General features: G+C 34.0%; 1 protein-coding gene across 6 annotated transcripts in view; it reads right to left on the bottom strand.

The window, feature by feature from the left end:
* The window catches only part of PRKD1 (protein kinase D1), a 131567-nt gene that overhangs the window by 52209 nt on the left and 64049 nt on the right, over positions 1-15309 (bottom strand). For all 6 annotated transcript variants that reach the window (XM_083837127.1, XM_083837126.1, XM_083837128.1 and 3 more), the window contains one exon: positions 9964-10102. In XM_083837127.1, coding sequence (XP_083693253.1) covers positions 9964-10102 — 139 coding nt within the window. The remainder of the gene's footprint in view (positions 1-9963; positions 10103-15309) is intronic.

Here is a 15309-nt window from a genome sequence, read left to right as displayed (position 1 = left end):
CTCAAGGGAAAAAAAGGGTTGCTTGTTTGTGCTCAGATCTGCTTTAGCTACAAACCTCAGGTAGTTCCTGAAAGAAGTCATATAACTACGACGAAAGGCTGCAAATATCATTCATTGGAAATAAATATTGGATTATGTATTCCCATTTGCCCTCTCAAAATCTAAAACCAGCAGTCAGCCAAGGAAACTAAATTCAGTGAGTTAAATAGTGATAGTGAAAGATGTATTTTTTACATAAGCCATAATTAACTTGAAACATACTAGAGCAATGAACTACTGAGACCATGAATTCAGAAACTGAAAAAGTAGAAATATTCTCCAAACAGCACTTTTTTCCTGACATATCCAAGCAGCTCAAAATGCCCTGTTGACAGGTTAACAACACAGCTCTTCTGATGGGCATGTTATTCCAAGTGGATTACCTTTTTTTTTTTTTTAATTATTATTAGACTCCTCTCAGAATCATTTACAGCTAGTCTCCCTTCAAGATTTGCACAATTGATTAAAAATACACTGATATAAATGTTTGATCAAGCATCTACTGGTCAAAGTAATTGTTGAACAAATGTATCAAATAATAATAATAAAAAATATGATGAATCAAATCTTTTTCTTTTCTTTTTTTTTTTTTTTTTCTGAGCATAAAATTGGGTTTTTCCCAATTTCATATTTTAGCTAGTGGAAATGAAGTGAAAATAAATAAATATGCCTATATTGGAAATGTGCTCAAAAATGTAGAGATAGCAATGTGAAATAGAAGTATTCTTAAATAAGTGCTTAAAAAAGTGTTTAAAAAAGCACTTGTATGGCTTCTGGCAAACCAAATTTGCTATCTCAACTGAACAGAAAACTTGGGTGTTTTCATTAAACACCACACAAATAAGCTCAAAATGTATCATCTCTCAAAACCTGACATGTAAAGGTGTACAATGTAGGATGTCTGATATATTAGCTAGCAGTAAAACAGCAGCCTCTCATAAACAGGTACTGTCTTGAAAGAAGGATTTCTGTGTAGTTGTAGTTTCTTGCAAGGAAAATGTATCCTCTCTACCAACACTGTTTTTTCTAAAATTTAATTTTTAATGAACACAAAAATGCATTGTTTATGATTACCAACTAATTAAGCTTTAAAATGACATCTAAAAGCTCAACGTATATAGGAAACTAGTAATTCAAAAAGGTTCCTTAAAAATGTAATGTTAATTTTATTCCTGTGAAGAACTGAAAGCACTGCTTGCTTTACTGCAAGCAACGTTATCAAAATCTCACAACTCTTTTTCTGTTTCTGAAATAATCATTGAATATGAAAAACGTACAGAAAGACCTAAGGAAGAATAACTAGCACGGCCTGTAGGAACACTAGAAGCAAAGCTGACACACATTAACTGCTTCCCTATTAACGTTTGCCTATCACATATTATTTTACTCAGTGTGTTCTGTTGAGGATGCAGCCAGATAAGGTAACTAGTGTAAGGAAGTGATGTTGACAGGATATTATTTCTTCATCCTATTTTTACCTACTCTCTCCTGTAGCAGAAAGAAAAGAATAGTAAGGCAAGATAGGAGAGGCAATTCAGAAAGATGCAGCTGATACAGAAGTATGAAACTTGAAGTCTGTATCTATTGTAATTGTTACCTTCTACTTATAAGCTGAGGAAAAGACAATGAGAAAAAATAAACAAAGAAGCAAAAAATCTTTTAGTTCTAAGAACTTTAAATAGAGGCATCTATGTGAAATTCATGACTTATGAATGATGCACGCTACTGAACAGTAAGGGACAGAAAATCAGACCTACTTTAACCTAATCAGTACTGAGTCTTACCTACAGTATTAAGAAAAAAGATGACAGCTAGAGATCATTAAAAGGGCACAGAGGAAGAATTGTAAGAAATGTGACCTTGGACGGGACATTTGTATTTTCCAAAGACACCAGGGCCTTAAAGTAGCCATGGAGATAGCAAAAGAACTGTGGCTTTCAACTACAACGAAAGTCACAAACCATGACCAATTATGTAACTACTACAAAATAATGGTCAAAGATGTAACATCATAATATTTATCTCAAGGATTTGGCAGTCAAACTAGTATTACAATCCAGTTATACGCTGATATATGGCATTTACTATAATTGCATAGTTATCTACAGCTTTTATTCAGTTCATTATATTTTATCATATACAAGACAGTATAAAATATACTGAAACCAAACAGAATGTCAGCAACTAATGATCTGATGGTATATTGTCTGTGATATTAAACCAAAAATGGCTTCTTAACAAAAGTAGTGGATCAATTCCTGCCCTCATCAGCTCAGCAAGGGAACGTAAAAGAGCTGCTATTTGATTTTATTGCTTCAGGAATCCTGCCAAGTTGAGCACGACTGCTCACAGCAAGCAGATGAAGTACATTCTGCTAATTCTCACAAGATGCTAATGTTTCTTCGTCTGCCTTCCAGTGGCTGGCAAAGATCTCTTACGTGCCAGTGTAATTTTGCCCCAGTAAAAACAGACAGACTTTTAACCATCAAATTCATATTAAAACTGCAAAACTGGTTTTTTGCTCTATATAACATGAAACAACTTGGCAAATTTACACAGCAGTTTTTAATAAACCTTCCTGAACAAGGTATAGCATAGGACATAAATTACGCTGGCAAGAAGAAAAGTCTAAAGGCATCTAAACTAATAGTTTCCTTGCAGGACTTGAAAAACAGAGCTCAAACAGAGTCAGAAATACAGCAATTGTCATTTGCCAGATTGTTCTATAGAGGCTGTGCTTCCATTTAAGGGAAAAAGGGCAAATACAGCTCATCTGAAAAAGGTCACAAATACACACATAAAGTGGTGTTGGTTGCATCTATAGAGAGCTTGAAATAACTTTGATACGTGCACTGCAACCCCCATTTTAGAAACAAGTTTACTCATCTACAATCCACATTTCCTTATATCTTAACTTACATTAATTACTTAATGTAAAAACTTGATACAACATTTTAACTACTTAACAACTCCAGAAAGAAAGGATATGAAAGTCTGTACCTCTCAATAATTAATATCTTGTTATTGGCGTTAATAAATGGCACTTAAATTTATATAACTTCTAAAGGCTACTCAAAAGAGTAGCAAAATGCTTCAGTTAGGAGTAAAGCTTAAAGAAGCCAGAAATCAGAGAAAGCTTATTCCATTCTACTCAAATCTAATGTATATTTTACGTTATTTTAGTGTCTGACATTTACATCCTTTATTTTATGAGTGGAACATGAATGATACCTTTCTGTTGATCCCTGCTTGTAGCAGGGATGCAGCCCATCAGATCAGGTTGCCCAGGGCCTTGTTCAACCTGGTCTTGAACACCTCTGGGGATGGGGCATCCACAGCTTCTCTGGGCAACCTGTTCAAGTGCTTCACCACCCTCTGAGTAAATAATTTCTTCTTAATATCTAATCTAAATCTCCCCTCTTTTAGTTTAAAAACATTTCCCCTTGCCCTGTCACTATCTGCCTGTGTAAAAAGTCACTAAAATCACCTTAACATGAAACTTACTTCCTTTTCTTGAGCAGACAGGAAGAGTGCATTTTAGAGAAAGAGAGTGCACAAGTTACAGCCTGTGGTTCCTCTTCCTTTCAGTGTTTCTGAGTGAATGACTGCTCATTTACAGCCACCTTCAATTATAACTTTGATATAATCCTTCCTGATTTGGTCTGCTTGCTAATTTTCTAGAGTATTTTAGTCAAAAGAAATCCTTCCTACAAGTAGAGCTCTACAAAATCCTTTTTACAAATATTCTGCTCCTTTTTCAGTCTGTGATGCAATTTAACAGATAGGTAAATGGGTTCAGTGAACACATCAGTGGAGATTTCCCCAGCACTGTAAGTAAAGGGCCTTCCTCTTTTGTGCATCAGGAGACTAGATGTACTTTTCTAACACTTTGAAGAAGAAATGGAATAGAAAATGCATAGCAAAGAAAACGTCAGTATGGCAACTGATACATCACTAATAGAATGGTATTAGTGATACTGTTCAATGCACATACATGAATGTAGCCTAATTAACTTGGTTGAACAAACAAATTCGTGGTTTTAAGTAATTCATTTCTGACGTGCCCCCCATCTACTTTACAAACACTGTCAGAATCCCATACTGTTAACTGAAATAAAGCATTAGAACAGATAATATTTTTAAAATACATAAAACAAAAGGAAGATAACCATATATGAGGTAAAAATAAAACTGTACTTATGAGGACTACTAACATTCATAATGAAAGTTCCCTTTTCTTCCTTTAATGTGTAGGTGACAGTCTGTAACTCAGTATACCCTCTTCCTTCCACTCTCATAATAACGTCTGACATTTCACCTCCAAAATGCTAGAATCTATTCTGGCACTGAACAGCAGTTTGGCTAGCTGATCCTAACAGTCTGTGTTTATCTCCTGTGGGCCAGTCAGCAGACAGACACACAGCAGTTGTTCAGTAAGTTACGTGATTCTTACACTCCATTAAAATCCCACTGCATAATGCACCAATGCAAAGTGCAGATCATAATGTTCATTTTAAATATAAAAGCACAAGAAGTGTTGCATTCTGAGCTGATTAAATCTCATGTGTTCCACCAGAAACCTAGCTCTTCTACAACCTGTTTCAGTTATATTATATGACATCTGCAGGTACAATTTTCTTCCCTAAATTGGATTAAAGTGCTTCAACTGCACTCTTCTCAACTATAATTTTTTCTAGGTAACTTCTCATCTCTCTCAAGAACCTGTAATATAAGATCTAAACCAGAATATGATTTTATTTATTATTCCTTAAACTGTTAAGAACGTAAATAGAATATGGAAAAAATAAAAATAAAATGAAAAAAAAATCACAGGTCGTCCAGCCTTTATAAAATACCTTGAAATTACATAAATTATTATTAAAATTAGATAATGCATAGCATTAGGATATGAATTGATTTATAATACCATAGTATTAGGAGTGATAGTTCAGCTTTTTCTCCACTGGCTAGTATTGACATGTGCAATAAAAAATGAATGCAGCGGATCAGTATAGCTTTTGACATCAGATATCTATACCTCAGGGGATGTTTACCCACAGTGTGCACTGTTTTCAGCAGCAAAGCTGTAGCAGTAACATTCTATTGCCTCCTTCAGAAATGTTATTCAAAAATGATTGCCAAAATATACCTTGAATTTACAGAACTTTGGAATGTACATTCTGTTTAGACATTTCTAATGTAGGCTAGAAAACACTTTGATGATCAAACGTAGGAAGAAGTAGCCAGAGAGGTTGCATACTCTTTGTGTTTAGAGACATTAAAAACCCAATGAGCCAAGCCCTTTGAGCGATCTGCTCCAGTTCATCAAATGTAAACTTAAAATACATTTACATGGATTTAATCCATTGTATGTCAAATAGGATCAAGCTTCCTATTCAGAAAGCTTTGAACACGATGCCGCATGCTCTCTCTGCTGCTGAAATTCAGGCTATGACTTCCCAGAGGCAGAAAATGCTCTCTTTTTGTTTGTCCACAGGGACACACTACATGCCCCAAAGTGAGTAACAGCAACACTCAAGAGGTTGACAAATTCACTGTAGTCCTTGGGCATCCTAGACTATAAATATTTTCAACTGGTGACTGTCACATGCTAAAGTGAACATCTGTGCTTGGTAACAGCTTCCTGGGCCTCTCTGAGGTGCTTTCTTTCCCCTAGTTCTCTGATCAATTTTTACTACAGTAATTGTCACCCTGTCTTATAAAACTCAACTTAAGTTCATGCAACACAGTATGTACTAGTATTGAAATACCTATCTAACATATCTGTGCACAAATAACAATTTTTTAAAAAATAAATGAAGATCAAATATTTTCAGACTTTGAAAAATAAAAGCACTGGAACTGTGAATGAAAAGATTGTTTCTCTTTTTACCAGTAGAATCTCACCGTTTTGTTCCTACATCTGTAATAGGAAGAATAATGAAAAACAAAATATGAAAGTCATCCAGGATTTTGAGAATGCCATGACAAATAATTTCCTATTGAAAACTTTTACCAATTTCTCCAAAACAAACACTTACAGAAGACCTTTCGAAACAGGTTTCCTTTCTTGCACAGCACATATACTGCCTTAGACTGCTTCTCACTTCCATTCTGCAAAAAGAGTTATTGCTCTCAGGTTTTGGGGGAGGGATATTTTAAATGGAGGGGAAGGCGAAGGATTCAGTGCCTTTTTTTTTTTTTTGTGTGTGTGTTGGTTTTGGCTCTTTTGTTTGTTTAACTTAATTTCCAAGCCACATCCTAATTTAGGTTGCAATTGTAAAAGCTCTGCAGAATATATTAAATCCCAATTTGGAAAAAAAAAAGTTTAAACATCTGAAAAAAAATGTAGTTTATATTTAAATGCAACTTGCAAATACTTACATCTAAAGATATCTTTAAAATTTACTTGCAATTTATCTGTTCTAAGTAAATATTGCAATAAATGACTAAAACAAATGACAATTTACAAATCTATAATAGTATAAACTACATAATAATCTGATTAAGTCATAATCTAAAAAGATGTAATTTGCCATCTTTTCCATGGGGTCAGAGCACATTTCTAATATGGACCACCAAACATATTGGATAAATACTGTGAGAGCTTGATAGCAATACCATTACTAATGGCATCACTTTTTAATGTATTCTGTACTGCTCCAGCTCTACTGCCTCTGAAGTTAGTTTAAAAGTAAGTGCTTTTAAAAAGAATACTTTATAAGCTTTGCTAATATGAAATATTATAAATGCATGTGTTTATTTTCTTAAGAACTAGAGAAAATTTTTCTTTGTAAGGGTCAATGAAGAGTTTTAAATCTTTTGGCGGACAGAAGCAAAATGACTAGTGCAATTGTTCAATAAAAACACGGAAACAAAATCATAGTCTTTGGGCTATACGGAATTAAGAAATGAGTATACCTTGCCAAAGAGTCCTGAGATTACTCAACCCTGACTTATAAGGAAAAAAAAAAAAAAAAGCCACTTTATTTTAGTAAGGACATGATTGATGGCTGTGGTTAAAAGTCCATAAATCAGGTACTCTCAAAACATGGGAAACTGCTTTTAACAAATCTCTGGATGGGTGATTGGTCAAAGAGATGGTTATACTAGAACGATAACTTGCATCTTTGTATTTTCCAGAAGTAGCTCTAGATGTAGGGGAAAGAAAGAGAAAAAGGCTAAGGGAGAAGGAGAGAGAGAGGGAGGAAGGGAGGGAAAGAGAGAGAAAAACAAATTCTATTATTAACTACTGCTAATAGGAAGATAAACCTAAAACAAGAATTATTCTCAGGGGGTTAGAACTGCCTATCACTGTTTTTTGTGGAAAAAAAAAGAACACAGTAATGACATTAAGACTTCAAGATTCAGAAAGGTTTTGACTATGCATATAAGGATTATAATTACGCCCTATTTCCTGTAAAACTATGAAACAATACAAAAAATATATTATGCTTAGTTTTCAATACATCATAATGTTTTTACAAAACATTTTCATTGTAAATGTATTTAAAATACAACAATTTCCATAATCTCTGAATTTCCTACATTACAATGACCTTCAAAATGATTTGGATCCCACTGTATTCTCTACTCTCCTCTAACTCTTTCTGACACACTGGTGCAGTTACACAACTTTTGATAGCCAGTGAACTGCGAAATGGAAATAGGCCATCATAGAAATGACAAAAGTGAGTATCAAGAAGGCAAAGGCAAAGACAGACTTCATTCATGAGTTCCTCAAAAATACAACTAGATCAAATGATACAGCTGATCAATACTGTTAAGAACTGTGTAACAGAGTTATTAGGAAGTGTGCAATACTATACTTCGGGGATTTGCCTTTAACTAAAATTTGATTACTAGAACACAGTACAACACTACTTTGTCATATTAAAAAATTCAAGCCTTCAGACAACACTCTGTATGATCTATTTTTATAAAGCACATACAGACAGGTACCTGTAAGTACCACCCATACTTTCAAGCAGTATTGGTTTAAGAGCCTTCCTCTAACTACCACAGACTTGCTTATACTTGACCACTTATTTGGGGAGATGTTTCACCCACAAAATAAAAGCATAAATCCCCTAGTGCTCTTAAATAGTATAGTTCTCTTGAAGATTTCAACAGCTACTTGCCTAATTTTGGAGAACTGGAAGATATGTGGTTTCTGTTTCAAAATCATAAAAAATATGCATTAAATAAAACACTAAATTCCTTGCTGATTTTTTTTCACTGCATCTGATTTATTGATCTGCAGCAATTATTTTAAGTGGATTATCTGAAATAGGGATTCTGGCATCTTTTCAAGACGCAAAGATTTGTTTCCTGATATGGAATAGATGAACGATGACTTACAGGAATAACTTGCATCATTCTCTACTTCCTATACTAATCAGAGTATGAAATAGGATCCTATACAGTAAAGTACAACTGGTTAAGATGACATTAACCTAACTTACCTCCCCATCTTTTCAGCAACCACTAGGCCTACGGCTTTCTATTTGTTAATCCTGCACTCTTCTACAGCTTCAGTTTTCACCTGTACATGACATATGTACCTCCCTATTTTTGTCTTTCCAGCTGGTCTAACTGCATTCCAACTGCAAAAATAAAGCCCTTCAGACATCTTCTAAATTTCATTTAACAAATGCCACTTTTACATCTTTACAATTGCAGCATTTTCTCTACTGCATATCCTTCTAAACTTTGCGTCATTCCTATTTACATACTTCATCTTTTCTTATACATAGGCTTTTGACAAGTCCTGTTAACACCTAACAGCACCCCCAGACTTCCTTTACATTCCAGTCGCATAATTTCTGTTTCCTTCAGTTAGAGTAATCCAACCTTTATGGCCACTTTGCTGGCCAAACGTGTTCCTTAAATCCATTTGTCATTTTATTGTCTCCAAAATGTGGCCTTTCACTCATCCTACATCTCTTCTTACAACCCTTCACCTGCTAAACACCTTCAGACTATAGCTTCTATTCTCTGGCTTTTTATCGGCTTACTGTCTCCTTGTATTTCCTAGGCCCTAAATATTTATCTTCTTTTGTTCTGTTTTTTTCCATGCAATCATTTATATATAGTCCTTTACAAGGAGTATCCAGCACTCCTCTTGGACTGCCATCCATAAATAATATATATTTACTATCCCAACTAAAATTAAAATTTTTCTCTTACTTTTTTAAATATGTGGGTTTTTTTTAATCACATAAGGAATTAGAGCAGCCTGAACAGGCATTGTTATGAAAGGCTGTGAAAAAGCAATTACTCTATTTCCAGTAGACATTTTAGCTTTTAGCTTATATGAAGTGCCAAAAAAAAAATCCTTTTTTTAAAAAGGAAACAGGTCACTACTAGCAAGAATGGCTTTCATAATTCCTCCACAGGTAATTATGAACAAACAGCACTGCTTATTAGGCTAGCAGAAAAATGTATAGTCTATCCATTTAAACATTAAACTATTGATACGTCATGCAAAATATGTTAAAACCAATTCTAATTTTTAAGCTTCTCTATTAATTAAGTAAATGCTAAAATGTTAATACAGATATTGTATTTTGTTGTTACTTGTTACTTTTTGTTTCCAATATGCTTCTTTGAAAAGGGCTGTGCTGCCCATCTGGATGATTTTCCTCTAAAAATGCAGAATACACATTTTTCAAATTGTTCATTAAAATTAACCTGTTGCTTAACTAGTAATATGGACATAGGCTGTCAAAAAGTAAGCTGTACAACAGGAAAAAAAAGAATTCAAAAATTAATGTATGGCACATATACATCTGAGATTTTGACCCAGTATAGATGAAAGTCCATACACACAAAATCTCCTTTTCCTGGGACAAAACTGTGGATGTCTTCACATGCAATTGTCATGCTGTTAGTTCCTTTTTATTTTTTTTTTCTTTTAGTTACCTGACAAGACAACTTCAACTAGGTCTCCTTCTTGGATATCTGCAGCTGATTTCACCAACTGGAGAATGTTTTCAGAGGTAGGGTCATGGCGGAAGAGCAGAATTTTGTCATACATTCCATAGAAACCACATTCAGGAAACTGTAAATACAAACCCATAAGAAATTACTACATTGTAAAAATACATAACTGTAAAATACAATGAATATAATTAATTTTGAGGGCAAAGTAGACACTTGCTCACATTAGTACCAAACTAAATATTTTTCCATATATGGCAATATTTATCATGGTATTCTAAAAATAGCTTTTCCGCAACCCAAGTAAACTCATTTGCTTTCATTTTGTTTGCAAGTAATGCGGTGTCCACTAGTAAATGAGAGAGAAATAAGCACATCCCTTACTCACTGCTGATGTCTTTTCAAAGACAAGTTCCCAAGCAACTTGATTAGATCCTTCTGGAGAAAGTGGTTGGCCTAGAGGACCTCTGGAAGTCCCGGCCAACCTACATTATTCTATGATTCTATCATGATTACAATATTCATGGCAAAATGATGCCTGGAGGCCAGCAGAAATATTTTTCAGCTCTGCCTAAGATACAACTCTTAAGTGATAGGTCATTAGCTAATACTTATTTCTTGAGACTAAAGTGTATCACTTAAAGCCCTCATAATATTCACAACTTCACACTTAGAGAAGAAGAATGAAAAGTTACTGACAATCTTTCTTTACAAAAATCACACCCTATGTAAGATCTCTTTTACAGTGTCAAAAAAGACCATTTTCAAGTGCAACGAGATATCATATAATAGGATTTTTATTTTCTGGGGTATACTTTAAGATACTGAAATATAAAACTATGTTTCCAAACTTAACCATAATAACCTGTTTCTATTCAAAGGTGTTGGAGCTTTGAAACTGTACTATTGGAAAACAGAGTAAGTCCTATTCAAAGTAGAAAGCATTTCAAAAAACTCTGCAGCTGTACACTGAACATGAGATTATTATATAAGCAAAACTTTTTCACTCCTTTTTGCTGCAGCACAAGAATGTGAGTTTTTTCATGTTCCTAGCTTAAAAGAACCAAACTTTTGCTTTGAACACATAGCCAAGAAACCCTTTTTTATGATACAGAAAATTCAATCCAATTTTCCACTGTTGAACTACTCCATGTATTATCTGGGAGCTTTACCAACATGCAGTGAAAGAAACCCAATGATAAGCACAGACAGAGAGAAAAAGTGACAGGTTTTGAAGGGCAAATTACTTTGAAAAGAATAAAGAATAAAACAATACATTCATTACTGATTACTAGAAGCTTCAGAATCAATCCAAGCACTCTAAGAAAGTTATGCTTCATAGCTTTAAAGAATACACTGAAAAAGAGAGACAAAATAGTCATATCCCTGCTTCGAATGAAATGCATCAAAGTCTCTGAAGTTGGGTCAGTCCTATTCTAGATTAATTCTTAAGCCATGATTGTTTCAAAATCTCATTAATGTAACAAATTATTCAACATAGTGCCAAAAGCATTCTTCTAGATCGATAATATGCCAAATTCATGGCTTCAATGTGAAATAGTTACTCTTGTTTTTAAAGAAATTTGCTTTACATTAAGCTGAGCTAATCAAAACTTTCCAGGGGGAGACGTAATCTGAACTGCAATTACTCTCTTTGTCAATATACTCTATTATCTAAGTTAAGGTAAGCTTAGATAATAAAAAAGCAGATGATACGGGTGCTAGGAGACACCCAAGCATCTTACAAAGCTGTTCAACACCTGACCCGGCAGCACTGAGCTGAAACTAAAAGCCTGATGGAGCTGCCCAGGCCCTGTGCCATGGTGCTCAGTGGATGGAGCAGCTCTGCTTTGCATACACCTGCACGTGAGCTGGCAGCAGGCAGACTCATGTCCTCAGAGCAGACATAAGAAAGTAATCCCAAGGAAATTTAGTTATATAGATCCCTACCTTGCTACAGTATACAAGCCTGATGGTTTGTATTGAGGGATTTTTTTTATTACTTGGATGCAGTGTAAAATTAAAAGTATCTCTCAAAATGGACATTGTTGTCCTCTTTCAAACACCGACAGAATCTTCTCATTTCACTGGATTGCAGAGATAAAACAGGCAATTTCCCTCTAAATTCATTATGACTTAAATTGCTTGTTGTCCCTTTATTTTCCCACTCCATTTGCTCTTTTTATGTTATTTCAATTTTTTCTACCTATAAGAAGTATTTGTTATATTACATGTATTATCTATGTGTGTATAAATATGTATATTTTGAGGTATCATTACATTCTGAAGAGATAAAAAATTCGATCACAATTTGTTTTTCAATTCTATACAAGGGTTATCTGCTGGGTTCAAGTGAGTTTTCCCCACATGAGCTACTCTCACGCCAAGAAAGCCATTTTGATGGTGCAATTCTCCAAATAAAACATTGTGTAAGGACCAACTGTTGCAACAGTGACAAAAATATTCCCTCAGCTAAGCTTATTCCTGCCAACAATAATGTTGATATGCACAAACAAAAGTAAACAAAAAGCCGACACATTGCTTGGTACTACAACACTATAAATAGCATTTATTTTTGCCAAATACAGAGCAAAATAGGAAATGCATACATGTCAAGCTACCTAAAAGCTAACTAGAGCTAAGCTAACTGAAAACTAACTACAAATGATGGTATTGGACCTGAATTCCCAACACTAATAAAAAGCCTTTTCACTATATTAGCTGCTGTAAGTGGAATTACCACGAGTAAAATAGTCACAGAAAATGCTATAATGTGGAAATGGAATATTTCCTTAAGAATCAAAAACAGAATTTGAGATTTAACAAAAGAAACTGTGTTACATATCCACAGGCTTTGTTCATTAATGTACTAAATCAAAGATAACTGATACAAGAAGAAATTCTGAAAAATTAAAATATAAACTATCCTCAAAAATGTATCAGATTTACACTTTGCTATAAGAGCTTTTAATTTTGCCCAACCTTGCTATGCAGATGTCATTCATTATTGCTAAAAATATATTTACGTCAGTTCAGTAGACTTACAGGGGAAGCACTATATGCATTCCCTCATTCTGTATTACTGGCAAGCAGTTCGATGTGTACTATGGGAAAACTGTTGTAAAGGTAATATTGCATATACACAGCTACTCTTCTCAGAGCAAATTACAATCTGTTAATATGATCTTCTGTAAAAAAAAAAAAACAACTCTTTTCCATAATCATGCCAATGACATGTCAAAAATGAATTGCTGTCAAGAAGAAATAGAAAATAAGGTGTTTAATGGGCTTACGACTTCAAGGAAGACCTAAAGCTGCATTGAACTGACTTAATATGACTACTACTGGTCAGTGTAACTATTTGTAAAACACACATAGAAGTTCGCAGGAGAAACGGTTTCAGCCATTAGTCCAAAATAGCATTCATAGAGATAAATAATTATGTCACAGTAGAGTCAAACTGATTTCAGACAGCTTGAGGAGGAGAAGTTGTAATTTAGAGATGATCTGAATTTAAAAATCAGCTTCCATGGATGGCAGAGGGCGACTGAAATTTAAGCTATCCCGAGAACACGATGTCCCTGGATTAAGCTGCAAATTATTCAAAATGGAAAATGAAATATTAACAAGTTGCTTTTCATTATTGTTGCTTGTAATGATCACAAACATATTACAATTCTGAATACAAAGCGTTTAGTATTGAATAATGGGGATTTTAATTCTGTTTATTAGATTTTGGATTATTAATACCTACTGAATGCAGAAGCAGTGATCATTCACGGACTGTGAATGCTACTTTAGTAATACTTTAATCATTACATCCCCTCAAGAAATAAAATGTACATGCAAGTTGTATAGTACCTCATGAGCTACAAACAGCCTAAAAAAGTTTACTTATAAAAATTTTCAACAAAGGCTTAAATGTCAGTTTTCAGCATTCTTGACTTTTCAGTGATGCTTTTCTCATATTATGCCAATAATTTCTCCTTACAAGTACTGCAATGTTACCACAATAAAAGTGTATTATTTGGGAAAAGCATAACAGTTTGTTGTTGTTTGTTTTTTTGTTTTTTTTTTAATACATGTACTTAAAAACTCTTACTTAAAAACTCTTGTCTAAACAGTTATATAAAACTTGTTTTATATCATATTGTAGCAGCTCTTAAGGTAAAAAACAGGAAACAACACTTGCATCTGAAGTCACCCATAAGCAGACTGAAGTCGTGTGCTTCTTTCATTTCCTGATAATATCATTTAACTTTTCTCTAACCGTGGGACTTCAAAAAAAAGGCAAATATTTTTTTCAGATGGAAAAAAAAACTTTCTGGTCAGCATTTTAAGTAATAGTTCAATGTTGCACAGCTTATGTGTACTATGGCAGCCAATTATCCATAAAACACAGTGCAAGAAGAAGCTCAACACCAACCTTTCCTTAGCACATACCAAAGTGAAAGCAATCATTGAAGTGTTTTTACCCTTAGCAACAGTAAATATCTACAGAAAATCCACCAAAAGACTTTACCAATAAGAAGTCAAATGACTATCCAAATTCCAGCTTTTAATTTAAAAAGACTTCAAGTAATACTACAAAAAATTGCAGACGTTAAATTTCAATAACTAAGGCCTCACATTATAAGTATTCAGTAATTCACATAATCCATTACATATTTTATCAGTCAACAATTTCAAAGGCATACATCCATACACATGCCAACACAGGTTGAACTATGCACTTCCATGAATGTGCTGTCTTATTAATGACTGTTCTCAACACAAAGATCAAAAACAAACTTGTGAAAAAAATATATGACTTAAAACTCTGTCCAGCTGCTGTGACAATCAAATCATTTTACTGTTGAAGACAGAACTTTGGAAGACCTACTATAGCTAAACATTAACATACTTCCAACATGTATTAGGAAACTTTCAATACTTATAATCAAACATCTACATATTTATTTGAATGGAGAATGTATTCAGCCTTCCTTTTTGCTGTAGTAAAGGACATTTTTTAATAGAAACTAATTAAAAGGAAAGGTGAGACTGTCTAATGGAAGCAGAGCTCTCTCATCAATTACATTTAACAATTACAAATGTTGAAGGTTTGCACACTAGCTCAAATGAAACCCCAAATGAAAAACTGATGAGAAATAAAGTTCTTTTGGTGGAAGAAATGTATCTGGAAAATCTGGAAACAATGTACTCTAAACATCAATGCTGTTTCCACTGTAACTACTAATGGAATCCAATAGTTGAAAAAATAGGTCACTGTGATCATTTTACTACAGTTTTGCACATTTACACATAAGGGATAGCGTCTGTTGTTTT

This window comes from Anser anser (assembly GCF_964211835.1).
Source record: "Anser anser genome assembly, chromosome: 5".
NCBI lineage: Eukaryota > Metazoa > Chordata > Aves > Anseriformes > Anatidae > Anser > Anser anser.
This window is presented reverse-complemented; position numbering and strand designations above follow the sequence as displayed.